The sequence below is a fragment of the Carcharhinus amblyrhynchos genome, chromosome 1 (genome assembly GCF_965287045.1).
Source record: "Carcharhinus amblyrhynchos chromosome 1, sCarAmb.v2.hapA, whole genome shotgun sequence".
NCBI classification, from domain to species: domain Eukaryota; kingdom Metazoa; phylum Chordata; class Chondrichthyes; order Carcharhiniformes; family Carcharhinidae; genus Carcharhinus; species Carcharhinus amblyrhynchos.
In genome coordinates this window covers 102,693,632-102,720,185 of record NC_137324.1, presented here as the reverse complement: position 1 = coordinate 102,720,185, position 26,554 = coordinate 102,693,632, and the positions used below count along the sequence as shown (strand labels likewise).

Sequence of the window (26,554 nt, the reverse complement as noted above, 5' to 3'; positions counted from 1 at the left end):
AAGGGTGGTGAATCTCTGGAATTCTCTGCCCGTTGAGGTGGTGGAGGCTGCCTCGCTAAATATTTTTTAAGACGCGGGTTGATGGGTTTTTGATAAGCGAGGGGGTTAAGGGTTATGGGGAGAGGGCAGGAATGTGGAACTGAGCCACGACAGATCAGCCATGATCTTATTGAATGGCGGGGCAGGCTCGAAGGGCTAGATGGCCTACTCCTGCTCCTATTTCTTATGTTCTTATGAAAGAGCGCAAAGAAGATTTACGAGGATGTTGACAGGACTAAAGGAACTGAGTCGTGGGGACAGTTGGCCATGCTATAGCTTTATTCCTTGGAAGAATGAGGGGTGTCCTTATCAAGGTATAAAATCATGAGGGGCACAGATAGGATGAACACACAGTCTTTGTTCCAGGGTAGGAGAACTGAACTAGAGGACATAGGTTTAAGGTGAGAGGGGAAGATTTAAAAGCAACCTGAGAGGCAAATTCTTCACACAGTGGATGATGCATATATGGAATGAGCCACCAGAGAAAGTGGTTCAGGCAGGTTCAAGAGCAATATTCAAAAAGCATTTGGATAAGTACACGGATAGGAAAGAATTAGAGGGACATGGGCCAAACACAGGCAATTGGAACTAGCTGGGAGGACAGCATGGAAAGCATAGGCCAGTTGGGAAAGGGCTTGTTTCCGTGCTGTATTGCTCTATGACTCTAACTAGCAAGTTAACATATAATTAATGGGCTTGAAGCCCATTTCAAATACCTCTCACTATTCAGCCATCTCCCTCGCAGGATTTGCAGTGAGCAGGTTTATGCGCAAGTCCCTGTGGCATGTTGGATCTGGAGGGTCCAGGGTGCACATCAACACCCAGCAATGAGAGGCATTCTCCCTTACACCACAAAGGCATGTTTACCCAACCCAACCCCACTTGGGCCCTCTCACCGCTCAGACTCCCCATAGTCCCTCTTCAGGCCACATTCCTTGGCAGTGCCCCTAACAACTGGCACTGACATTCTACTCTGGCACCTTGTGCCCCAAGGACGGGGGTGGTCGAGGAGGAAGATCCAATTGCCATTTGCGTCTCTGCTGCTGCCAAGCTGCAGAAGGTGGTCCCTCAAGGATATTGGGGGTTGGGTGGGCTTGGGCTGGGGCAAAGGGTTGACCTTGCCACTTACCACTGGGATATGGGGCGTTTTCACTGGACTTCCTCTTCTAGCCCTGGCAGACCTGAAGATCACCCCTGGCATGGTGATTTCTAGCAGCCCTGTGATCAACATCTGCACTCTTTCCTGTCTGTGTGAAAGTTCTGAAGTGGCTAAATAACTCCATGCCCCTTGGTCATCTGGCAGGCTTTTAAATCATTGCAGCGCTCCATTCTGTAGCAGAGGTTTCCTTTTTCCCTGTCAGAATCTAAGCCTGATTGACACACTGGTTTCTTCAAAACACACTGTGGGGGGGGCGGGGTGTTCTCAGAAAAAAATTCTAAGTGTCGAATTCACGTAAAAACTGGAGTAAATCATGCTGTTTCTTTTCCAGTGGGACTTTCAAAATGAATCTCCCACACTGGGCCAGCCTCGACTCGACCCTCAACACCTCCCCCCCACCCCCAATCACCCTCCCCAAGCATCAGCAGTCCCAAACACTCCCAACATGCAGTCCCAACATCCCACCCTGCAGCTTTGGTCCTCACAGCAGGTTGAAACCACCACCCCCACCCCCTCCCTGATGGCCAGCCCCAATCACTGGCCTCCCTCTCTGTCACTCAGTCCAAATGTAGAGTATCAGCAGGACCCCATTTGGTTCCCACTCCCCAGGGACTGCCTGATGCCTGGTGGGCAGTGCCAAGATGTCCCCTGTGCATTGGTACTTTTCCCCTTGGGCAATGCCAGTGGCCCAAGCTGGCAATGCCCAAGAGGCATCCCTCAGTACCTGACCTTCTGGGGGGCCTCAATAGTCCTTCCCTGTCCCCTCCAGCTGGGTCAGGCCACCAGCTCTCTGCAAGTGGGGAGCTATACTAAACTCTGTTGGAGTGAACTACTCCTGGCTCTGTGCGTGCGCGCTTGTGCGTGTGGAGGGGGAGCTAGGGGGCCCGGAGATTTCAGTCCTGGGCCCACTAATGAGATTCAAATTTATGCAAATACATATTTGCATGAATTATGCAGCTCCATGCTGATTTCCACCATGGAGTTGATGGCACCAATCCGACTGCCAGAGAAACATGGAGATCATGGCACCCAGTGAGGAGCCCATGAAACAGCCTCCACTACAGTCTCCCTACTGGAAGAATAGCCCCCATGGTTTGCAAAAGTGCAAGTTAAACAACAGCCTGTCAATCAGGCTTAGGTCCTTTGTCAACATTGCCATTAGAATCAATGGGGTACTTGGGAAGCATTCAAGTGTAATGAAAATAAACAAATGGCTGGAGGCCGAGTGAAATCCATTGAGCTGTTAATGGAAGATTATTTAAAAGCATGCACTCTGAAATTGACAAAAAAGGTTTCCAATGCAATAGCGGGTGATTCAAAGGTTTCAGCTTGCTAGGAAGGCTCAGAGACTTCAAATCAGTGCAGACATTAGGGTGAAGTGCACAGTGGTGGACAATAGAACACCATCAAATTGGTGTTCTTCATTTTGTCAGAGCATTTCAAAGGAGTTTGCTCAAACCTGCAGCATCTGACAGAGAGAAAGAAATCTCTGCTGTAGAATTGAGTGCTCCAGTAATTTGAAAGCCTGTCAGGTGACTGGGGAGCATGGAGATTAAAGTGACCTGGCCACTTCAGAATTTTCACCACTGACAGGCAGGAATGCAGATATTGATAACAGGGTGCCTGAAATCATCATGCTGGGGTGATTCTCAGGTCTGCCAAGACTAAAAGGCATGTCCAGCTACAGCAACCCCATCTTGGGGAAAATGGTGAGGTCAACCCCTTACCCCAGTTCAAACCCACCCAACCACCAGGACCCTTCCTCTGCAGCCTGGGAACAGCAGAGAGGCAAATGGCCACTGGACCTCACTCCATGATCACCCTCAGGGCCCAAAATGCCAGGCCAGGGTGTCAGTGCCAGGGAACATGCACTTTATGGCACTGCCAAGGCGCATGCCCAAAGGGGATCTGAGTTAGGGGTCTGAGAGGGAAATAGACTGAATGCAGGGTTTCAGGGGTTGGGGGCTAAGTGAGGGGTCTGAGTGGGACATCTGAAGGGGAAAAGGGACCTGAGTGAAGATGTCTGTGGGGAATGCAAGGCTGAGAGAGGAGTCTGAGGGTTACAAGTTATCTGTGGGTGGGGGTGAGAGGATGCCCCTCTTTGGTAAGAGGTTGGTGGTGCTCTCTGATCACTAATGGGGTGGGCAACATTTAATTTTTTATGGGATGGGAAGCCCTGTGCTTTAGTGTGGCGATCGAGGGACTGTATATGTGGAGGATTGCTCAAAATAAGCTCATCTGCATCTTTCAGGTGGGTGAATAATTACTAACAGCAAAATACATCTTACCTTAAGCCACAACAGGGGAGAGTAATAAATCTCATTAGGGCTAGAAGGACTCGCAGTGGTAGTAGAGTAAAGAGATATAGAAACGCATCCAGGCAGAGAAAGAATCCGAAAAACATCAACTGAAAAAGAACATAATTTTTTTTAAAACAAAATATTTCACACAAAGAATACACAACTTTCTATGCATTGGAAGATATATTATGAATTTATATATTTTTCCAAACTTTATATCAGATAAAAGTTCTGCATGTTCTTTACTGGACTCGTTTCAGTGCTGAGGCAATGGAAGCATATGCTTGGTGGAATTACGATGCTGCAATCATTCTTTACAGAAGGGAAAAAAAAGTTGCAGCAAACCAGACATAATATTTGAAGGAGTGGAGGGAAGGAACAGGATGACTCAAATTCATGCACTGACTGACTTTAAAGTCAACCATTCATTAAATAATAGGGAAATAATTTTTCACAAAGGTTGCTTGAACAGCTTTCTTCAAAAGGAATTTATTTCCCACATATTAAGATAGGTTGATCGTTAAAACATGGTAGAACACAAGGATAAATGCATTTGCTGAAGACTCCCAAGGATTATTTTTCCTTCAAGATTTTTGTCTTGCACATGATCAAAATTGTGAGGTAATCTTCTACTTCTTCATAGAAGCAGTTTGCTTTGTGACCAGCCACACACACATACAATTTTGTGAAAACAATGTTGAAATCGCTCCAAAATGAGAAAAAAAAGGTGAGTTCAGAGCTGCATAACTGTAAACCTTCAAAAGACACAAAATCACAGTAAAAATTGAGAATGGAACATCCGCACAAATTTGTTCTACAGACATTAAAGAACAGCAATCTAATACAACGGACTCGGCATTTGACTTCCAAACAAGGTAAGAGATCTGAAGTTCTAATTTACGCAAAGATAATTACATAAAGCCTAGTTCGATGTGCAAGAAACATGATGCCTTTCCTTCAACTGCTTGTTATCAATAGTAAACTTCGAGTTTGGTCAAAGTAATTTTGAGGAATTTGCTAAGATCAGCATGATCACTCGACTGCTGCAGCACAGTCATTATCATTTTACTATCTACATTGGTCAAATCATTCCCAATATAAAATCTCTCTTCAATAGAGAAACTAGAGACAATTGTCACAGTGTCCATCATGATCTCAAATCTGTGAGATAATACTTCACTCCAGGGATTCTGAAGAACTACTTCAATGTTGTGTTGACAGTGTAATTTGCTGTTGATAATATTAGTGCACAAAAGGAAATGGAAAATCAGAAAAGCAGATTTGCTGGTAAACTTTGTTGCAGACACATTTAAAGTTCAATAGTAAACCAGTCATTGAAAATGGAAAGAAATGATAAGGATGTTCTGTTAAGTGAATTTCCTCAAAGCAGTTTGCTCCAAAATTACAGCAGAGGAGAAAGAGAGATCCAGAAGTAAATCATCCAGTTGCAGAATGACTTTCCTCCATCTGCAATACTTAATTTATGAATTTGGAAGAAGCTATAATCAAAGAGGACAGAAGTATTCCAATTCTCATGCTTCAATATTCTACATGAATGCATGGGAAATATTGAATAACTTCTAAAATATGTCTTTCAAAGTTATAACCAGTTGAGATTGCAATTTTCCATAGCATCTAACTGTAGCTTTTTCACAACTCAAAAACAATGCTTATTACAACGGTATTAAAGTTTTGTGACTAACCTTACAAGTAACAACTGAGTACAGATCACAAGATCAGACTGAGCAGTTATCAGCATGTATTTACTGAAAGACTTAAAAGTGATTAAAATTAAGGTACTAGGGAAAGAGAATGCTGTGTAATTTTCAATTACTGTTGTCTAACACTTACTTTAAACATCTACCACAATACCTCCAGCACTAATTTTCACTATTTATCGGTGGAGCAGCCAACCATCTAAACTGTTCTACATAGCACCTGGGCCCAGGGCAAGAAACCATTCATACCCTTAACTGGGAGCAACGATATATAATCACAAGTGAAACTTCTAACCTCATATCCTCTTTATTACAAAGACTGACCATATCCAGAAATGTGCATGGAGCTCGTTGAAGAGTTGGGCGATTCTATGAAATTGCAACTGGGACTTGAGTGAGAATTCATGTATGGGTTGGAGAAAGGAGAAGTGCCAATTACTTTAATATTGCACCTGAGCATAGATGGCAATTAAGTAGGCCTCTATATTAATCAGCCTTTCCTTCAATTGCTTATTATCAATAGTAAACTTCAAGTTTGGTCAAAGTAATTTTGAGGGAGTTTACTAAGATTAGCGTGATCAAATAACTGCTGCAACAGTCATCATCATCTTACTATCTACATTGATCAAATCAATACCCAATATAAAATCTATCCCTTCAATAGATAAACTAGGAACATCTGCCACAGTAACAATTCCATTTATAAAGTCTTTTTGTGAATTAACATTACACATGGAATGGATTCATAAATCCCATGGTAAGAGAGTTTAGAATAAGTTGGGACTACAAGACTAACAGATAAAAAAGTGAATAAAGTATAGAAAAGTTACTAAGTGTCTGGAATACAGTTTAAAAAAAGTGATGTTTGCATAGAGACAAATATAACCACTGTTAGAGAATTTGGACATGTAGTTTTGAATGTTCTGCATTAAAAGCAAAAACCTGGCCAATGACACAATATTCTAAGGCATAATGGGACATTAGTCAAGTAAAAAGAACCACATTCCACAGAATAATGCAGCTACTAAGTAAAGGGAAAAGCAATTCTTATCTGTGTCTCTAGATGATCCTAATGAATAGCATATTCACTATCCAAGGACAATGCCAGACATCTCAGGCAGTTCGAATGAATAGGTCATACATTACACCAGATAAGAAGGTCTAGAGAGCATCAGGAGATTGAGAAGAAGACTCTCAAAGTCCACAAACTCACGTAGTCCCAAGCTATCAGAAGGTAGTTACTGGCCAAGGTAAATAATCTGTACTCTATTATTGGCTTATGCCCAGCTGGGATGAGTAAGGGATGGGCAAACGGCTTTTGAAAACTGCTTATTTGCAATACTGAGAGTGATGTAATTTCAGAGTGATTGGGAACAGTCCCAAATCTCTCTCCCTCACATGTTGAGCCAGGCTTGGAAAATAAAGAAACATCATTAACCAAAGTACCATCTCCACAAGTCTTAGTGTTAGCTGAGCATAATTAAGAAGGGAAATCCCTCATGTGAAAGCCAGCTTAATGCTTAGTCTGAGAAAAGCTCCAATGCCATGAAAAACCAATACAAAATGTCTGTTTAATTCATCCAGCATCACCCTACTTTTCCATTATAAGTTCACAGACGCAGTTTCCAAAGGACCAATATTCACTTGGTTCATTGTCTTTCTTATTTAAATATTTTTCAATTATTTTGTCATCCTTTGCTGTTCTTTATATTCTTTCCCATCATCTGATCTGCCTCCTGTATTTGTGCAATTACATTCTTTTAGTTTAACACTGTCTTTGTCTCTTTTACTTAACCACGGATGATGAGCTCCCTTGGATTTTTTTTGTCATTGGAATGTGTCTATTGTGTATTCTGAAATATCTTCTTAAATGGCTGCTACTGAACATCTATTGATCTATCCCCTCAGGCACATCTGCCAGTTCACTTTAGCTAGCTCCGTTTTCATGCCCTCATAATTGCACTCATTTAAGTTTAAAATAGTAGTCTTGGGCCAACTCTTCTCTCCTTCAAATTGAACGTAAAATTCAATCGTATTATGATCGCTGCTACCTCAGAGTGCTTTCACAATGAGGTTACCTACCTATCTCAATCCACAATACTAAGCCAAGTAAAGCCTTACTCTGGTTGGCTCCAGAATGTGCTATGTTAAGAAACCATCCTGAAAACATTCCATCATCTGTGCTACCTTTGCCCTGAATTTTCCAAAGTATATGTAGATTAAAATCCCTCAATTATCACCATACCTTTCTAACAAGTTCCCAGTATGCCTTCTTTTATACACTGTCCGAACTGTGTGGTTACAATTAGAGGGCCTGTACATTACTCCCACATGCAACTTCTTGCTTTATCATTTCTCCTCAAATCCAAACTGCTTCTTCATCCTGGTTTCCACAATTTCAGTCATCCCTCCCTAATGTGTTAATACCATCACTGATCAACAGAGCCAGCTCCCAAACATCTCGCAGATTTCTGTCCTTCCTAAATGTTACATACCTTTCAAAGGTTAGAACCCAGCCTATGTCATCTAGTGGCCATGTCTCTTTCCTTTTCCGAAGACTCAAGTCTTACACATTCCTATTACTACCATTCAGCTTCTAGTAATTTATTTTTCCATGCCTCGTCTTCTAGCAATAAAAACACATGGAGTGGGATTTTCTATCCGCACTTGCTCCAAAGCCGGAAATTCCTACCCAAGGTCAATGGACCTTTACATGGTCCATGTCCCACCCATTACAACACCTGTGGCGGACGGTACAGAAAAATTCCACTCATGGTTTCTATACATCACTTTTATCCGCTACACTATCATTTCTACTGACTGGAACCATTTTGCTAAATTAGATTTTTCTATTCTTCGTAGGTTTACAGATAGAAATCTACTGCCACCTAGCTGCCTGTGATATATCATACCAACTGCCAGAAGCACTGCTTCCCATACCTTAGAACCCTCAGTCCTGCAGGTGTACCGTAATAAATTTTGGAACGTATTCGAATATAATTAGTTCTTCCACGTTCTCAAAAGTTGTTCTGACTTCAGTGATTGAAACTACCCGTCTCTAGCAAATTGTACAAACATTTCTTTTAGTTTTTTTTAAGTCTAACCATTCAACTGACAGTGCTTGTGTGCTTGCCCCTTACTACCTCAATGTAAGGACTGTTCTTCTGAGACTACGCATCCATAGCGCTTTTGACCGAAATGTTTGCAAAATGAGGGTCCATGCGTCCATTGGATATTTTAGCTTTGTAACCATCTTTTTAAATGAAATATAAAAATTCTCAACTCCATCTTCAACGAAATTAGGCACTAAGCAAAGTCTCCTTATTGTATCAAAGCTCAGAATGCATGAAACCAGACTCCTCATCTGAACCAGTACTCTTTCATCCCCCAACCCAAGTTTTTCTCCAGCAAGTTCACGACGTCTGATTTCTTCCTCTCTTCAAACACCACTTTCTCCTCATCTTTTTCCTCCCTTGCTATATCCCTCCCAAACTTCCTCACTGTCTTTCCAGTTCATACTTTTTCATTTCTCTTTCCTTTTCCAAATTACTTCATCTGCAACTGATTTCTTACAAATTTAGTTAAATTACTACCTGAATTAACTTCTCCTTCCAATTACAATGTTGTGCTACTACCTCACTGTTTTTAGCCCCTGTATTTAATTCTAACTTCTCTGCTAATGCAATAACCTAGCTTTGGTCAACTTGCAAATCACAAGGATAAATCTTCTCTCTCCAGAAAAGTCATACCAATTTACAAAGCCATTCTGCCTTAGAATCAGTATAGTAAAATTCACTGTGGAGATCTCATAAGCCTCAATGTCAGAAAGTAGTGGCAATGATATTTATCCGTAGATGTGAACCCAGCAAGAGCCTCCAAATTTGTTATGATCCTGGACCAGACCCCAGGTTCTCGGTATGATCCATTTACAGACCAATGACTTTTTGTTTAAAGTAGTCAAAGTTTGAGATTCAAGACACTTGCTAAGGGAATAAACCCACAAGGTTCCATAGACTTAGAACAAACTAAATTTACTATACAAGGTCAGAAAGATAAATCAATTTTAAACATTGATCCCATACTCTAACTTTCATGGTAAATATGAAGTACGTGCGAATTAACAGGCAAACCACATCACCAAGGTAGATTCCACAGATTTTTCAACAAACCACCTAAAAGTTAATAATCACAGTTGCAACCAATCTTTTTTATTCATTCATGGGATGTAGGTGCTGCTAGCTACTTGAAAAGGTGGTGGTGTAACCCTGCCTTCTTGCACTCCATGTAGGAAAGGAACCCAGTTCTCTATGGGCTTCCAAGATTTTGACCTTGCAACAGGAAAGGAACGGCGATACAGTATCAAAGCAGGATGGTGTGTGGCTAACAGGGGAATTTCCAGGTGGTGGGGTTCACATGCACTTGCTCTCCTTGTCCTTCCAGGTAGTCCAGGTCACAAGTCTAGAAGTGCTGTCAAAAGAATCTTGAGTAATGACTGGAAGTTGGGGCACACTCAACCTATTTCCTATTCCATTCCTATCCATTTCCTTAATAAACTATAGTTTAATAAAAAAATTAACCTATCTTTTTAAATAAAAAAGTCAAGTTAACATGAAGAAATGTACTTTGTTCTTACTCTTGATGCAACGGCAGGTAGAAGATTTGTCAAGTCAGGCAAGATAATTAAACATTTTTTGTTCGCTTCAGAGTTCAAAACTAATCTAAACTTTTTTAGGTAAGGAACTATTGCACTGAGGGACTGGTTAACTGAGCTGGCTAAATGGTTAGGGCGAGTTCAGAATAATGGTAACAGCACAGGTTCGATTGCCATTCTAGCTGAGGTAGACTGGGAAACCAGCTTCCTTGCTTGCCCCCTAAACCAAAACCACCTCTGAAATAAAATAAACATTGCCAATAAAGTGGCTCAAGATGAAGCATGCAGACAGAGTCAAGAACCTGCCTATGGGCAGAACACAATAGATTCATTAATTCTTGTGCGCTAAGAGAAGACACTTTGGGCTTATTTTCCAAGTTTAAAAAACACAAATCTACAAAGGGTATAAACTTCAGGTCATTTTAGACAAATACAAAATCACTTGAAAATTATATACTATATCTGGCAAACTTTAAATTTTGTTTTTCTTCTAGCTTTTGTTTTGAAAGAACTGAGCAACAACTAGTCAATACTAAAGGAAACTATGCCATCTTAAAGAATAATATTGAAGGATCCAAGGAAAATAGATACGCTTCAAATGCTAACAACACAATCGGCAGTCAGTTTTGGCCAAAGGTTCAATATGCTTTTGGGAAAGGTTGAGCACTTCAAACTTTTTTTTTAAAAAAGGCATTAAAACATGAAAGGCATGTCAGTGTATAAACATAATTGTGTCACTGAAACCCATTGCTTTTGAGTTTATGTAAAGCTTCATTTTGGAAATTATAAATTTTACTTGCACAAAAAGTTGACAATTAACTTCTCTTCAGAATATTTTGAGTGATTGGGAAAAAAAATCATGCAGGTAGGTATTAAAAATGATCAGATTTATGAAAAGTCATAAAGCTCTACCTAACAAGCTTGAAATGGTAGAGGGGATCAAGGTTCCAGTTTGTTACACTTGCAACAGGTAAATATGGACATTTTAACTTAACATTCGAATGTTGTTCAGTAATGTTTCCTGAGCAATTTCCAATGGAAAATGACCCAAGCAGCAATTTCGTGTATTGGCATAGCTTTTGCAGTCAGCAATAAAGTGACAGCACTGGTTGCTGACCTCAGCAAAATTATACACGAAGATCCAATGACCTCTCAGGCATGAATTTAATCTTTCCTGATATCAGTTGGTTCTAACAGCAAGTATTGGGGAACTGCAGATATCCAGCAATGTTCACATTTCCAACAAGATTACATAGCCAAATATATTGGAAAATTCTTAGACAGTAAACCATGAAGTCAAATGCACTGATTATCATTCATTAATTAATTAAAACTTTTACAGAGTGCAAAATAAAGACGGGAACATGCACATGGGAATAAGGTAAAAGCTGAAATATCAAACAAACCTATTTCTTAAGTTACATTGAAAATCTATGGAATCAATGCAGAAATTTATTACATAAGCTTAAATTACATTTTTCCAGTCGAGAGAGCTCGTTCAGCAGTAATTGACTGTCTACCAGTAAAGTCTCAATTGCACCCCATTCAACAAAACGTAACCTTTTTTGGAGCTTTTTCACAACAATACAACATGAAGTTCAAGTGATTTCTAGAAATTGCCACATTTGGGACTCAGTGAACCAAGAGCAAGAAATGGCTAACAGGAACTTATTGATTTCTGTGTTTGTGCATTGCATGGAAACCAAAAATGTTTAGACAAAGCCAATTTTAGTTGACAAATCTACAAAGTTAAAAAAAACATACCTTTTCCAGTTCCCGAGGAATTCGCAAACATGTGTACACTTTCTCTCTCCTTTCTTTGTACTTGGCTTCATTGTGTTCCAAAAGATATCCCCGTGTCAATTCAGCACTAATAAATCTCAGCAGGGACAAATCTATGCAGAAAAGATTTTAAAAATAGGCATTACAAACATTAAACACTTTGGTGTTTTTTGAGGGCAGAGTGCTTGTCATTCATCTCATTTATGAGCATACTGACCTTGCTAATGTGAAACAGTCAAGTTTTGCCGAACAGCAATTACACACGTAAGAAATAGAAGCTGGAGTAAGCTATCAGGCCTTTCAAGCCTGCCCTGCCATTCAAAATGATCATGGCTGATCAATGCCGGCTTCAACTCCTTTTCTGTGCCATTTCCCAAATCCCTCTATTCTGCAATCTATCAAATTTGAAAGTAATGCATTGCCCATAAAACAGTTTGCACATTGAGGAAATAAAGTGCTATATAAATGAGGTTCTACCTTTCTTAAAGAAAACTTAAATTATTTCAACCAATGTTTAAAGGAAAATGCCAAACTATAAGTTATACATGGCACTGCTTCAATAAATGGAGAATGTTATTTGATCTTGTCAAGAAATTAATCATGCTCTTCAAAAGAGGAACAGGTAAGAAAATTGGCACAAGCGCTGTCTGAAATGCTACTCTAAGGCAACATTTCTGAAAAGAGCAACAGCAATTGTTTTCACAAAAGAATATTGATGATTATCGAAAGTGCCTTTTACTGACTCAAATTATAAATCAAGAACTCAAGACACAAGTTTATTGCTATGGATAAAAACTATTAATCACTCGTAACAGACCATCTTGGTAAGCATCATAAACAAGTTACTCAATATACCAAAAAGCCAAAGATCAAGAGTCAATCACCACACGCCACAAGCAAAAAAATTACTGAACTATAAAGGTCCACTTAAACAAATGACAAACCACATCATCAGTAACTAGCTTAATGCCAATATCATGCAATGGTCTGGACCAATGTAAGCAGCCATTAATGTGGGAAAGTGAGATTGCAATAGCTCAGTTTATTAAAAGAATACTGTCAATATGTTCATTAAGACTAACTCAAAGTTGCCAAGGAATACTAAAACCAAAGCAAAGATGTTGGTTATCCAAAACAAAATAGAAAACATAGCAAATGCTAAGCAGATCAATTAGCCTAGGTGAGGAAACATTTTAGATGTAGCAGCCTTTGTCACAATATTTGTAAATAAGTTATACCCTGCGAAATAAAAAAAATCCTCAAGCTAGGCTAGCTATCCCATCCTCCCCAGTTGGTCTATCGGGCTGGATAATACATAATCCACATAAGGTTAATCCATTTAAATGGCATATTTGAACACAAAAAGCAATTCTGTTCACACATCAACATTGGACTTGCACTGAAATATGGAATAAGAATTCAACATAACACCAGAATTAGTAGTGCAATATTTCCCCTCTAATGGCATGAGTTGGACTTCAAGTGGATTAAAATTCCACTGTGGCGTCAAACTTTGTTGACAAATCCACTTGGATATTTATCTGAATATTTAGGCTGTGAATGTTCTGTGTTTTCTAAATAGCTAAACATTTAAGAGTCTGGAAAGAGCTCTGCATGTGTGTGCACTTAGGCAGGTTCAGCAGTCATCCCTGGACAGGATAGCTAAGATTTCAGCTTGGCTGGAGCTGAAATAGTGTTAAAAGTTCTGTTTGAATGAAAATCAAGGTGCAGCTATCAATCTCATGCTCCAAATATGGCATTGCTACAAAATGATTTGGCTTGCCACAGCTAATTCAGTTAGTATACAAGTGGTAACTATCTGCAAATAGTTACTTGCATCAATGGTAGAAATGGAGATGATCAAAACAGAATTTGAATGGAACTTGAGACACTGTGGGAGCAGCAAGAGAAACCATTGCAACTGATTCTCCAAATATGACTGGATAGATAAAAATGGAACCAGGCAAGTGCTATTCCAGCCAACTGAATGACAAGTAGTCGTCTTTGGAAGAAGTTTAAAGTTTTAAAGTTCATTTATTAGTCACAAGCAGGCTTATATTAATACTGCAATGAAGTTACTGTGAAAATTCCCTAGTTGCCACTTACCAGCACCTGTTCGGGTACACTGAGGGAAAATTTAGCATGGGCAATACACCCAACCAGCACATCTTACAGATTATGGGAGGAAACTGGAGCACCTGGGGGAAACCCATGCAGACATGGGAAGAAAATGCAGACTCCACATAGACAGCGACCCAATCGAATCAGGGTCCCTGACGCTGTGAGGCAGCAGTACTAACCACTGTGCCAAAGTATGGTCTATGTTATTCTACCCTCTCCTCCCTCCTTTCCCATCTACATATGTTTTAAACTTGTCAGATCTCCAATTTTTTTCCAGTTTTGATGAAAGGTCAATTTTAAACATTTTACCCTCCAGAGTTACTACCAGACCTGAACATTTCAAACATTTGCTAATTTTATTTCCGAGTTCAAGCATTCAGAGTATTTTGCTTTCATATTTGATTTGTACTACCACAAGCTGAAAGGCTGGCTTTTATAATGCCAGATTTTCTCCAGGTTCTCCTTTCTCTTTTTCCAGCCTTCCTGCAAGTGTATGCCTGCCTGTAAATGACCAGCCAAATATTACAAGCAACATCTTCGATATAAACCAAACAGCTGCTGACTTCAGAGAACTCCGAAATCATGCTAAGTCTTTAAATTATCTGAATGCAGAATCCAGGGAAAAAATTAAAATCATCGAATAAGACCTAAAATTATCCAACCCATTAAATCTACAGGGTCTACAGATGACTGCCTTTAAATATTCTTAAACAACTTGTGACCTATTTGTGCATGTGAGAGACTCTCTTGGGTGCATGTGAGTTGGAATGGGTTTACTAATCAGTATTCAAAGCAATAAACAACACTTCCTTTTCTTTTGAAAAGAATGTGGAAACCTGTGTGTGTGTATTCTACAGCTACAGCACTTAAACAATTGAACACTTACTAAATTAGTGAACACACTTTTTGAAAAACACCTGATGCAGTCAATTGAGAGGCTATAATACTGAATATTGAAATACCAATTGCTTTAATGGGCACCCAACTTTGTGTTCAGTAGCAACGTGAAATGATAAGATCTACTCTTATGATCAGAATTCAAATTATAAGCACCAAATTCATGTTTTAAAATCAAATTATTGAATCATTCATTTAAGTAAAAAAAGGGTGAATTATCTAAACTATATATTAAACAATTTACATCACAGAAAAATTGCAAAAGTGTGTGTAACAAATAATGAAATCTAATTTTGAGTCTTAAGATTGTTAAAGTTTGGTACTTTTTGTAATTTTGGTAGGCTGGACAAATGAATACCACTCAAAATCCTTACAGTGCAAGAGGCCATTTGGCCCATCAAGTCTGCACCAATTCGCTGAAAAAGGATATTACCCAGCAACCCCGGGGGGCAATTTAGCATGGCCATTCCACCTAACCTATACAGCTTTGCAACACTTAAATTTGTTTACTATTAAATGGAAATAGAATGGATGAATACTTAGATTATTTGCTGCTTATCAGTGCCACCTCAAGAATAAGGTGATGAGCAACATTGTCCATGCCAATACTTGACAAAGACATGACAGAAACACATCCAATAAAAAAGGTTAACCTAGCACTTTTGACATTAGGATATCCCAAAGTCTTCTGCAGCCAAACAGGTAGTTTTGGACTGTAGTCACTGTGGTACTGCAGGAAATGCAGCAGCCAGTTTGCACACAGCAAAATCCAATAAAAAACAAAACATATAATCAGATTTTACTGGTTGATAAATGAACTTTGAGAGAACTTCATTGCTCTTTTTTCCATTGTAGCATGTGTCTGTTACATTCAGCTAATATTACACCCAGTGCTTTGATTTAATGTCCCTGAAGTGTCCCTTTAGATTATGTGCTCAGGTGCCTAGAATGAGACTTGAACCCACAACTTTCCAATTTTGAGGTCAGTGTGCTACACTGAACTACAGATGACATACCTTCTCTGAGGAGGTGACCAAAGAGCTGGATGAGGGTAAAGCAGTTGATGTAGTGTACACGGATTTCACTAAAGCATTTGAAAAGATTCCCTATAATAAGCTATTGCAGAAGATACAGAGGCATGGGATTGAGGGTGATTTAGCGGTTTGGATCAGAAATTGGCTAGCTGCAAGAAGACAGAGGATGGTAGTTGATGGGAAATGTTCATCCTGGAGTTCAGTTACTAGTGGTGTACCGCAAGGACCTGTTTTGGGGCCACTGCTGTTTGTCATTTTTATAAATGACCTGGATGAGGGCGTAGAAAGATGGGTTAGCAAATTTGTGGATGACACTAATGTCGGTGGAGTTGTGGACAGTGAGGAAGGATGTTACAGGTTACAGAAGGACATAGATAAGCTGCAGAGCTGGGCTGAGAGGTGACAAATGGAGTTTAATGCGGAAAAGTGTGAAGTGATTCACTTTGGAAGGAGTAACAGGTATAAAGAGTACTGGGCTAATGGTAAGTTACTTGATAGTGTGGACGAGTAGAGAGATCTAGGTGTGCATGTGCATAGATCCCTGAAAGTTGGTGCCCAGGTTGATAGGGTTGTTAAGAAGGCTTATGGTGTGTGAACTTTTATTGGTAAAGGGATTCAGTTTAGGAGCCATGAGGTCATGTTGCAGCTGTACAAAACTGGTGCAGCCACACTTGGAATATTGCGTACAGTTCTGGTTGCCGCATTATAGGAAGGATGTGGAAGCATTTGAAACGGCGTAGAGGAGATATACCAGGATGTTGTCTGGTATGATGGCAAGGTCTAATGAGGAAAGGCTGAGGGGCTTGAGGCTGTTTTCGTTAGAGAGGAGAAGGTTAAGAGGTGACTTAGTAGAGACATATAAGATAGGGTGGACAGTGTGAACCTTTTCCCTTGGATGGAGATGGCTAGCACAAGGGGACATAGCTTTAAATTGAGGGGTGATAGATGTAGGACAGATGTCAGAGGTAGGTTCTTTATTCAGAGAGTAGTAAGGGTGTGAAATGCCTTACTTGCAACAGTATTGGATTTGCCAACATTAGGGGCATATAAGCAGTCATTGGATAAACATATGGATGATATTGGAATAGTGTAGGTTAGATGGGCTTTAATTGTTTCACAAGTCGGCACAACATTGAGGGCCAAAGGGCCTGTACTGCACTGTAATGTTCCATGTTCTATATCTGGTTGCAAGGAGACAGAACTAAACAGTAGGGTGATCTGACAAGGTAGATTCATAACTTGTTTAGCTGTAGGAGACAGAGGGTGGTGACAAACAGCTGCTTTAGTGACTGGAGGCCAGTAGTGACGTACCACAGAGATCTGTGCTGGGCCCCCTATTGTTCGTCATTTATATAAATGACATAGATGACGACATGGAGGGATAGGATTTGTAAGTTTGCCGATGACAAAGATTGGTCAGGTGGTTAACAATAAGGTTGAGAGTCTTGGGCTGCAGGAAGAGATAGACAAGTTGGTCAAATGGACAGGTAAGTGGCAGATGGAATTTAACCCTGAAAAGTGTGAGGGGATGCACTTTGGAAGGAGTAATTTGACAAGGAAGCATACTATGAAAGGTCTGACACTGGGAAGTTCTGAAGAACAAAGGGACCTTGGCGTGTTTGCCCATAGATCTCTGAAGACAGAAAGGCAAGTCATTACCATGATGAAAAAGGCACATGGCACACTTGTCTCTATCAATCAGGGTGTATATTACAAAAGTAGAGAGATCTTGATGGAGTTGTATGGAACTTTGGTGAGGCCACAGCTGGAGTACTGTGTGCAGTTCTGTCGCCACATTATAGAAAGGACATGAATGCACTGGAGAGGGTGCAGAGGAAATGTAGTAGGATACTGCCTGGGATGGAACACCTAAGTTATGAAGAGAGATTGGACAGGTTGGGTGTTCATTGGAGCAGAGAAGACTGGGGCGGGGGGGGGGAACCTGATTGAGGTGTTCACGATTATGATGGGCATGGACAGGGTGGATAAGAACAGCTGTTCCCCTTAGTTGAAGGGTCAGTTATGAGGAGACACAAGTTAAAAGTGAGGAGTGGGAGTGTAGGGGGGATTTCACGAAAGAACTTTTTTTTAAAACTCGGAGGGGTTGATAGTCTGGAACGCATGGTTTGGGAGGATGGTGAAGGCGGGATACCTCACACCCTTTAAAAAGTACCTGGATAAATACTTGGCATGCCATAACATTCAAGGCTATGGGCCAAGAGCTTGCAAATGGAATTATGTGGGCAGGTCAGGGCATTTCATGCATCAGTGTAGACTCAATGGGCCAAATGGCCTCTTCTGCACTGTAGAATTCTGTGATTCTATTGCTATGTAAGTGCCACTTGATAGTACTGTTGATTATGCCTTCCATCGCCTTACTGATGATCAAGAATAGACTGATGGGGTGTTAATTGACCACATCAAATTTATCCTGCTTTTGGTGTATAGGAAATACCTCAGCAATTTTCTGCACTGCTGTACCTTTCTGGCAAGTTCCAATTATTTCATCCTTTATACTCTGTCCTACCATTTAGTTACAATTACGGGGCCTGTAGGTGGTTACTAGTTTTGTAGCTGTACTGAAACACCTCGGTTGGGAAAGTGGCAGGTTCTAGAGCACAAGTTTTCAGTACTGTTGCCGGAATATTATCAGGCCTTTGCCATAACCAGTGCCTTCACTATTTCTTGATATCACGTGGAGTGAATCTAATTGGTTGAACTTTGGCATCTGTGATACTGGGGACCTCCAGAGGGAGGCTGGTGGATCATCCACTCAGCACTTCTAGCTGAAAATTGCTGCCTTATCTTTTGCACTGACATGCTGGGCTCCCTTATCATTGAGAATAAGGATACTTGTGGAGCCTCTTCCTCCAGCAAGTTGTTTAATTATCAACCATCCATGGTTGATGGAGAATGATGGCAAATCTTATATCTGATGATTGGTTGTGGGATTGCATTGCTCTGCCTGAAAGGGATTAACAGCTGAAAACAATTTCTGGTAAAAGAAGCTGACAATTAAAACCAACACATCGTGTCCCATTAGCCACTTCTTTTAAGACTCTAGAATGAAGTCCATCGGTACAAGGAGAGAAAAAAAATAGATGACAAGAGAAAACTAGCTGGAAATTTAAAGACCAATAGTAAGAGTTTCTATAGATATTTAAATATGAAAAGAGTAAATGTGGTGAATGCTGGTGCCATAGAAAATGTTTGGAAAATTAATAATGGAAAATAAGGAGATGGTAGATTAAACAGGTGTTTAGCATCAATCTTCACTGTAGAGAATACAAATCACATCCCAGAAATAGCTTTAATCAGGAGTTAATCTTCCCAAATTTGATCCCTTTCCCCATTATTTAGCTTGAAACACTGTCTACTTCCCTGGTCATAAGCCTCACTAGAACACCAGGCCCAGCATGATTCAGATGTAGACCATCCCAACGCTTAGATTTCAATTTCCAGGAGACTAATGCCAGTGCTCCATGAGTTGGGAACCACATCCCCCTCCCCAGTATTTGAGCCACGCATTCATTTCTCTCATCTCATTTTCCTTATGCCAATTTGTACTTGACTCAGGACATAATGCGTTACCTTTGAGGTTCGATTTCTTAATTTGGTGCTTAGGTCCTCCTACTGGCTACAAAAAACTTCTTTCCTGGTTCACTGTTGCTACACGGACCATGACAACCAGATCCTCCCCACCCACTGCAAGTTCCTCACCAGCTCTAAGGATATGCCTCAAACCCTAGCACTAAGCAAGCAACAGTGTTCAAGACTCTCGTTCTTTGCTGCAGAGAGCAGTGTCTATACCCCAGACTATACTGTTCCCTACTATGATTATATACCTGATTGCTCCCCACATTTGAATGGCTTCCTGTAATAGAGTTTCATGGTCTGTCAGCTCAACCACCCTGCAAGCCCCACTCTCATTCAAACAAGTTGAAAAGAACTTCAAACCTGCTGGACAAAAGCAAAGGCTGAGGGCCCTGCTCCCTGGGTTTCTTTGCTTGCAGTCACAACCTCCTATCCCTAATCAGGAACTGAATCAGAAGACCCTATTCTAAGAAGTGTGACTGCCTCCTGGTACAGTGTCCAGGCAACTTTCACCCCCGTAATGCCTGCAGCTCAATGATTCTAAGCCAAAGCTTCTCAAGCCACAAACTGCAGTTCGAGAAGCTTTGCTTGGTATTGTTGAGCAGGAGACGTGTCTGCCCTGAATCACAATGGCATCCAGGATACCCACACATGTTGCATTTCTGCCCACCATCCTTAATGTGTCTTTACTCAAATTACTTTGTTCAATTAATTATGTTCCTTTCTTAATTAATTTCATTAAATTTACCAGCAGTTTGCATTATACTTTAATCCTCACGACTGGAACAGACATTAACCGCTTACCATGTGCTTAGCAAAAAGCTCGATTCCGCCCTTGTAATAGAGCAAGAGCTAATTCCCACAGGGTGAAAAAGTTAGAAAAAGAAAAAGAACACGTGCATCCTTTCCTCATCCAACTCCCAGCACTCTGTTCAGAGTTGCACTGAGATGTTTGTTTTCATATCCATCTCAAACTAAGGGGTTGGCTGTAACTAAGGGGTTTTCTGTAACAGAAAAACTGCTTTTCTCAATTAGCCAACTTCAGTTGTTCTTGTGGAGAATCCTGAACCCCTTCTTAAGGCTGTGAAATTTAGAATTTAGTCAGGAAATTTCAGTTACATGTTAAATACGAAAAAAAATGATTTTTTACAAAGAGATTAACAATCCCCACTCACTAATGCTGCCAACAATCAATTTATAAAATAGATCACAATATGGAGATAAGTAATTAATACACTGCGGCAGATCCGCAATCAAGAGCTTGGGAACTCAATGCAGGTCATACTATATTCAGTTAGTGGGCCTACCAGAGATACAAGAGGTTTATTGTTCACATTCTGTAGGCAACCTCCCAAATTACTTCCTGTATACTGAGAGCTCAGGTGTTTTGTGCTTGGCAAGAGGAAAGCAAGATATGTTTAATCTTAGCAATGATGATTAAAGCATCCAATTAGAAGAAGGGTTATTCAGCTACATTCAGCTAGAAGTCAAAGCCTTTTTCACTCTAATCTTTATCATTAAATTAGTTTAGTCAATTTTCCCTGTGCAACTAAGTATAAGAAAGGCTAAATTATTATTTATTGGAAGGCAAAAAACAAGAACTACATTATGAAAGCTGCATGGCTGGAATATGAATATGATTAGCAAATAAGCCTTGACATGTACTGTTCTCTTTCCACAGGTGTTGCTTGACCTAAGTGCTTGTTTTAAGATTATATAGGTAGTTGGATACTTTATGGCCAAATTAGTGGGGAGTGGGGGTCGCTTATGAGGTTATCTCAAGACAAATAGGCCTAAATATTCTGCCGACCTATTGTAAATTCAGTGGTTTAGATGATTATGTCCAAAAAGTAAGAAATCAACTTCTTCGTAAAGTCCAATTAAGTACCAGGAGCTACCTCCCAATTATAAACCAGCCTGGACCTCGGCACCTTGCTCTGTGACTGGATCCTGAACTTCCTAGCTCACAGACCACAATCAGTAACGACAGGCAACAACACGTCCTCCATGATCATCTTCAACACCAGTGCCTCACAAAGCTGTGTTCTCAGTCCCCTACTACACTCTGATGACCGTGTGGCCAAATTCCCCTCCAATTTGATTTTCAAATAGTTGCTGATGACACTACCGTAGTGGGTCGGATCTCAAACAATGACAAGACAGAGTAAAGGAATGAGGTAGAGAATCTGGTGAACTGGTGCAGTAACAATAATCTCTCCCTCAATATCAACAAAACAAAGGCGATTGTCATCAACTTCAGGAAGTATAGTGGAGGACACGCCCCTGTCTACATCAACAGGGACAAAGTAGAAAGGCTCGAGAGCTTCAAGTTTTTAGGTTTCCAGTTCACCAACAACTTGTCCTGGTTTCCCCGACCGACCGCCCCCCCACGCCAACACTATAGTTAAGAAAGCCCACCATGCCTCTACTTTCTCAGAAGACTAAGGAAATTTGGCATGTCAGCTACAACTCTCACCAACTTTTACAGATGCATGATAAAAAAAAACATTCTTTCTGGTTGTATCACAGCTTGGTATGGCTCCTGGTCTGTCCAAGACCACAAACTACAAAAGGTTGTGAAATGTAACCCAATCTATCATGCAAACCAGCCTCCCATTCACTGACTCTGTCTACCTTTCCTGCTGCCTCAGCAAAGCTGCCAGTATAATTAAGGACCCCACGCACCCTGGACATTCTCTCTGCCACCTTCTTCCGTCAGGAAAATGATACAAAAGTCTGAGGTCACATACAAACCAACTCAAGAACAGCTTCTTCCCTGCTGCTGTCAGATTTTTGAATGAACTTGCCTTGCATTAAATTGATCTTTCTCTACACCCTACCTACAACTAGAACCTACATTCTGCACTGTTTTGTTTCTTTCCCCATGAATGGTATGCTTTGTCCGAATAGCATGCAAGAAACAATATTTTTCACTGTATGTTAATACACATGACAATAATAAATCAAATCAAAATCAACAGCATTTAAAGTAAATGCCAGTTATAAAAACTGAAGAGACTTCAAATGTTCAACAAGTATTGACAATGTGAACATCAACTTGTTTGTACAAACCATTTGAATACTGATTTGTATTCTGCAGATGGCTCTCGACCTCAATGGAGCCAACTTTATATCATTTTACTTCTGTAATTAAAACAATCAACTTTTGTGCTGCTCAAACATTGAAGGTTCTCGTGGAGAGAGCTACAATACAAGCGTGGCTTAACATTAGACTTTGACTGCAAAACCAAGAAGATATTTAACGTGTCAGAGTGGGGCAGCCACATACACGCAGGTCCCAAGCAAAAGTAAACACTCCATGTATTTCTAATGAATAACTTTAAGCAAACACAACTGTGATGACTGAAAATGATGGACTATTTCCCCGTAAGCCCGCAATAGTCTCATTGAGTGGGACAACAGGTGGCCCCCAAACAGGGGGCAGGCCGCTGTCAGTCCGCCTGGGATTAGATGGTGACAGGACAAAGAGGAAACCCCTCCCCCACATCCAGTGATGGGCCCTCGCGCCCAGTTGACAGACAGACATTGACATCTGTCACTGGGTGGCTGGCTCGAGCTGTTCGACGCACCGACCGAGCTCGAGCGCGAACACCAGCGTTCGGAACACCAACGGCTTTCGCCAGACCCAGGAGCCAAACCGTGTCAGGGACACAGAGTGCCCTGCAGCACTCACTCACTGGTCTGCCCATCCCGCTCCGTCCTGTCCCTTCTCTCAGTTGCTCACACCGTCTCCACTGATGCAAGGCCCGTGATTCCGAACAACCCATACCAAGACGCGAACCACACAGCTATTCCGCCAGGGAAAAGATTGGCTCCCAACTCACCTGACAGGTTGCGCTTTTGACCTGCGCGTTTGTTGGACTCTTCTTTAGCTTCGTAAAAACCCAGCGTTTCTGCCTGGTGGACACCGCGCTCAAAACTCCGTCCCTCAGTCTCTCTGTTATCTCCACTCTCCGGCACCGCCGCCATCTTCTGACGGGAGGAAAAGGGGAAAAAAACAAACACCGCCGTCATGTGACCGTCTGGGCTGCGGGCGAGCGCGCATGCGCGAACATCCCGACCAGTCGTGTGTGAGGTTGAATCGCAAGGAAGATGATCAGCTTGCATTGTTCAATAACTACCTGATTACTCATACTGAAATAGTTAATCATGAAAAGGATGACATTTAAAATTGCACCTTCTTCAGAGAACACTTCATAGTTTTTTCCTTAAATTATGCTTTCCCTTTTCCTTTTAATTTAATGGATTATTCATGCGTATATATGGTGTACGTGTCCATTGGAAGTTTCTGCAATTGTAGGTATTCATAGAGAAGTGTATTATTAATTCAAAATCGAATACAAGCTTCTGGTTATTGATTTTAAGTTGGATTAACAAGGATATTGGAGAAGATGTGAATCTGGATAGGTACATGAATAGGGAAGGGATAGAGCGATTCGGATCAAGTAAGGACAGAAGTTTTTTTTAGTTAGGGCATCACGATTGGCAGAGGTTTGGAGGGCCAAAGGGCCAGTTCCTGTGCTGTACTTTTCTTTGTTCCTTGTTTGTTCTTTAATAATTATCTGCCTGTATTAATCAGAATTCTTCTCTTCACACAATCCTACCGATGATTTTTGTTTTGGGGTGAATGGGGTGAGAACATAATTGTTCTCAATAACTTCTTTTTGAGTTTCCAAAATAGCAACAACCCACATTTATAACTTGGTCCTACCAGTTGCCAATAAAGAGGAGCTAAGTGCCTCTCACAAAAGAGACGTTACTGAAAAAAATGAAACAAAAAGCTAAAACCTTCAAAGGAAGAGAGTAAGATTGAATGAACCTTTCAACTGCTCAGAGTCTGAACCTGTTGATGGCAACCTTGGTAAGGCCCAGGAACAGCCTCATGACATCCTCCACTCTGCCTGTTCCCTGCTTACTTACTTAGAAAAATGTCCAAAGGTATATCACGATATATGTAATCAGAAAAATGAACACTGAAGTCAGAGCCACCTCTGGTGTTGCAAAGTCAGTGAAGCGTGGAATGAAAGTTCTGTGGAGTTATTAGTCTTATCATTGGATCGAGTTATGGAGATAAAGAGAGTCAATATCTCAAACATGAGGATGAGAATTTTATATTAAGCGCTTTGGGGAATCGTAAGCTTATGAGAGCCACAGGAATGGGCAACTGTTGCTAAATCATTATATTTCTAATTCAATACTGGATGAGCAGAAATAGTCTCTACATGTTGACTGGTCATTCTTTTATGCTGTAATGAAATTTTTAAAAATAGATTTAAAACTGAAATCATTGTCTCCGGTTCCACCTCCAAATATTGGTTGCCTAGCTACCAACTATGCAACTTCATCCCCTGTATCTGGCAATTATCCAAGATTAAAATAATCTGTTTGCAACTTTGGGAGTCATATTTTGCTGAAATGAACTTCTGACCATATATTTGTGCCATCACTAAGCCATTTATTTTCACTTTGGTAACAGTGCCCAATGACATTGCCCCTGTGTCAACTTATCTGCTGCTGAAACCTTCATTCAGAACTTTGTTATCTGTAGACTTGACCATTTCATCACATTCTTGTGCAGTTTCATACACTCTACCTTCCGTAAACTTGAGTTCATCCAAAACTCTGTTCTCTGTGTCTCAATTCGCACCAAGTCCTGTTCATCTCATGTTTGTGCTCACTGACATACATTGGCTCCCTCTCAAGCTCTCAATTTTAAAATTCTCATGCCCTTATCAAATCTTGTGTCCTTGGAGTCACAGCATGGAGAGACCCTTCAGCCCATCTTGTCCCCACCAGCCATCAAGCACATGTCCATTCTCATCCCATTTTCCATCACTTCTTCTGTAGCATTGTACGCTATGACATTTCAAATGATCAACCAAGTACTTCTTAAATGTTGTAAGGGTTCCCACCTCAATCACCCTGTCAGACAATTAGTTCCAGATTCTCTACCATTCTCCTCCTGTTTTTCCTCACATCGCCTATAAACCTGTCCCTTAACTTAAATCAATGCCCCCCAGGTCATTGACGCCTCTGATAAGGATAAACGTTCCTTCCTTTCCACATTATCTATGCCGCTCATGATTTTATACATCTTTTATGCACCCCTTAGCCTTCTCTGCTCCAAGTAAAACAACCCTTATCCAGTGTCCCTTGATAGCCGAAACACTCCAGCCCAGGAAATGTCCTGTGAATCTCCTCTGTACCTTCACTTTCTTTCTATTGTGTGGTAACTAGAACTGCACACAGTACTCCAGCTGTGGTCTAACCATCCTGACCTCCCATTCCTTATATTCAATGCCTTGGTTAATGTTATAATTCAGATCAGAAATTCCAAAGTTTTGCGAAGTCCACCTGGATCATAAGTTTTGCACTTTGAATTTGACTAGGGTGAACATGAGATGTTTCATTTCAGGTATAATTCAAACGACCAATTAGGGAGTGTTTATTAAACAAAGTTTATTTAAGAATACAGTTAACATGTATAGAAAGAAAATTAGCAATAACGTTTACCAATTACAAACAAAAAAAAGATATTGTATAATCCTTAGTGAATATAGTAAATGTTCCAATCAAACAAAATTCCCAATACAAAACCCTTGCCACAGGTTTAGGACAGCAAATACAAATGCTCATGTGATGTTAGAACTTAGTTTTTTGCTTGAAAGCTGCAGTTTTCATGATGCACACACAGGCAAGCTTGGAGTCAGCGAGAGAGAGAGTCGAGGCAAGCCAACCACCAACAACAGATTTTCCACTCCAGGAAGGCCAGGAGACCTGCTTCCAGCTAACCAGCAGACTGTACAATACCAAGGATAAGAGGACAAAACACTCCTTTTCAATGTGACATGAACCCCCTTCTAAGCTAAAACTGCTACCAGCAGCCAAATTAAAAGTGAAACCTTGAATTCAATGAAGTCCTGGCAGCGGCCACTGGCACTTTCCTGGCCTGATAGATTTACCACCTAATTGGATTATCAGGCAACTCCAAAGGATTGGTGTTCCTCCCAAATGAGGGAGGGAGTCCCACTCATTAGTCCACCCTGCAGTGCTTTATAGCTATGGGGTGGATTGATTGTCGTCAGCTCTGTTGCTGTGTCTCCCATGCCTCTATCCCTGATATTATTCAGCCCCTCAATATTAAAACAACCAGAGTTACGACAAGGAAATCTTTTGCTGTTCAGCAAACTTGTGTTCTGAAATGCATTGTTTGAAAGAGTTGAGGAAGAAGATTCAAT

The 26,554-nt window shown here is 40.8% G+C and overlaps 1 protein-coding gene across 3 annotated transcripts in view; it reads right to left on the bottom strand.

The window, feature by feature from the left end:
- The window catches only part of LOC145343528 (transmembrane anterior posterior transformation protein 1 homolog), a 107,246-nt gene extending 82,580 nt beyond the window's left edge, over positions 1 to 24,666 (bottom strand). For 2 of the 3 annotated variants that reach the window (XM_080189784.1, XM_080189787.1), the window contains exons 1-3: positions 23,141 to 24,666; positions 11,632 to 11,762; positions 3,487 to 3,605 (exon numbers count right to left, since the gene is read on the bottom strand). In XM_080189784.1, coding sequence (XP_080045910.1) covers positions 3,487 to 3,605; positions 11,632 to 11,762; positions 23,141 to 23,423 — 533 coding nt within the window. In that variant the 5' untranslated portion in view covers positions 23,424 to 24,666. The remainder of the gene's footprint in view (positions 1 to 3,486; positions 3,606 to 11,631; positions 11,763 to 23,140) is intronic. The other variant, XM_080189794.1, reaches the window with a different exon arrangement.
- Positions 24,667 to 26,554: the final 1,888 nt, after the last annotated feature.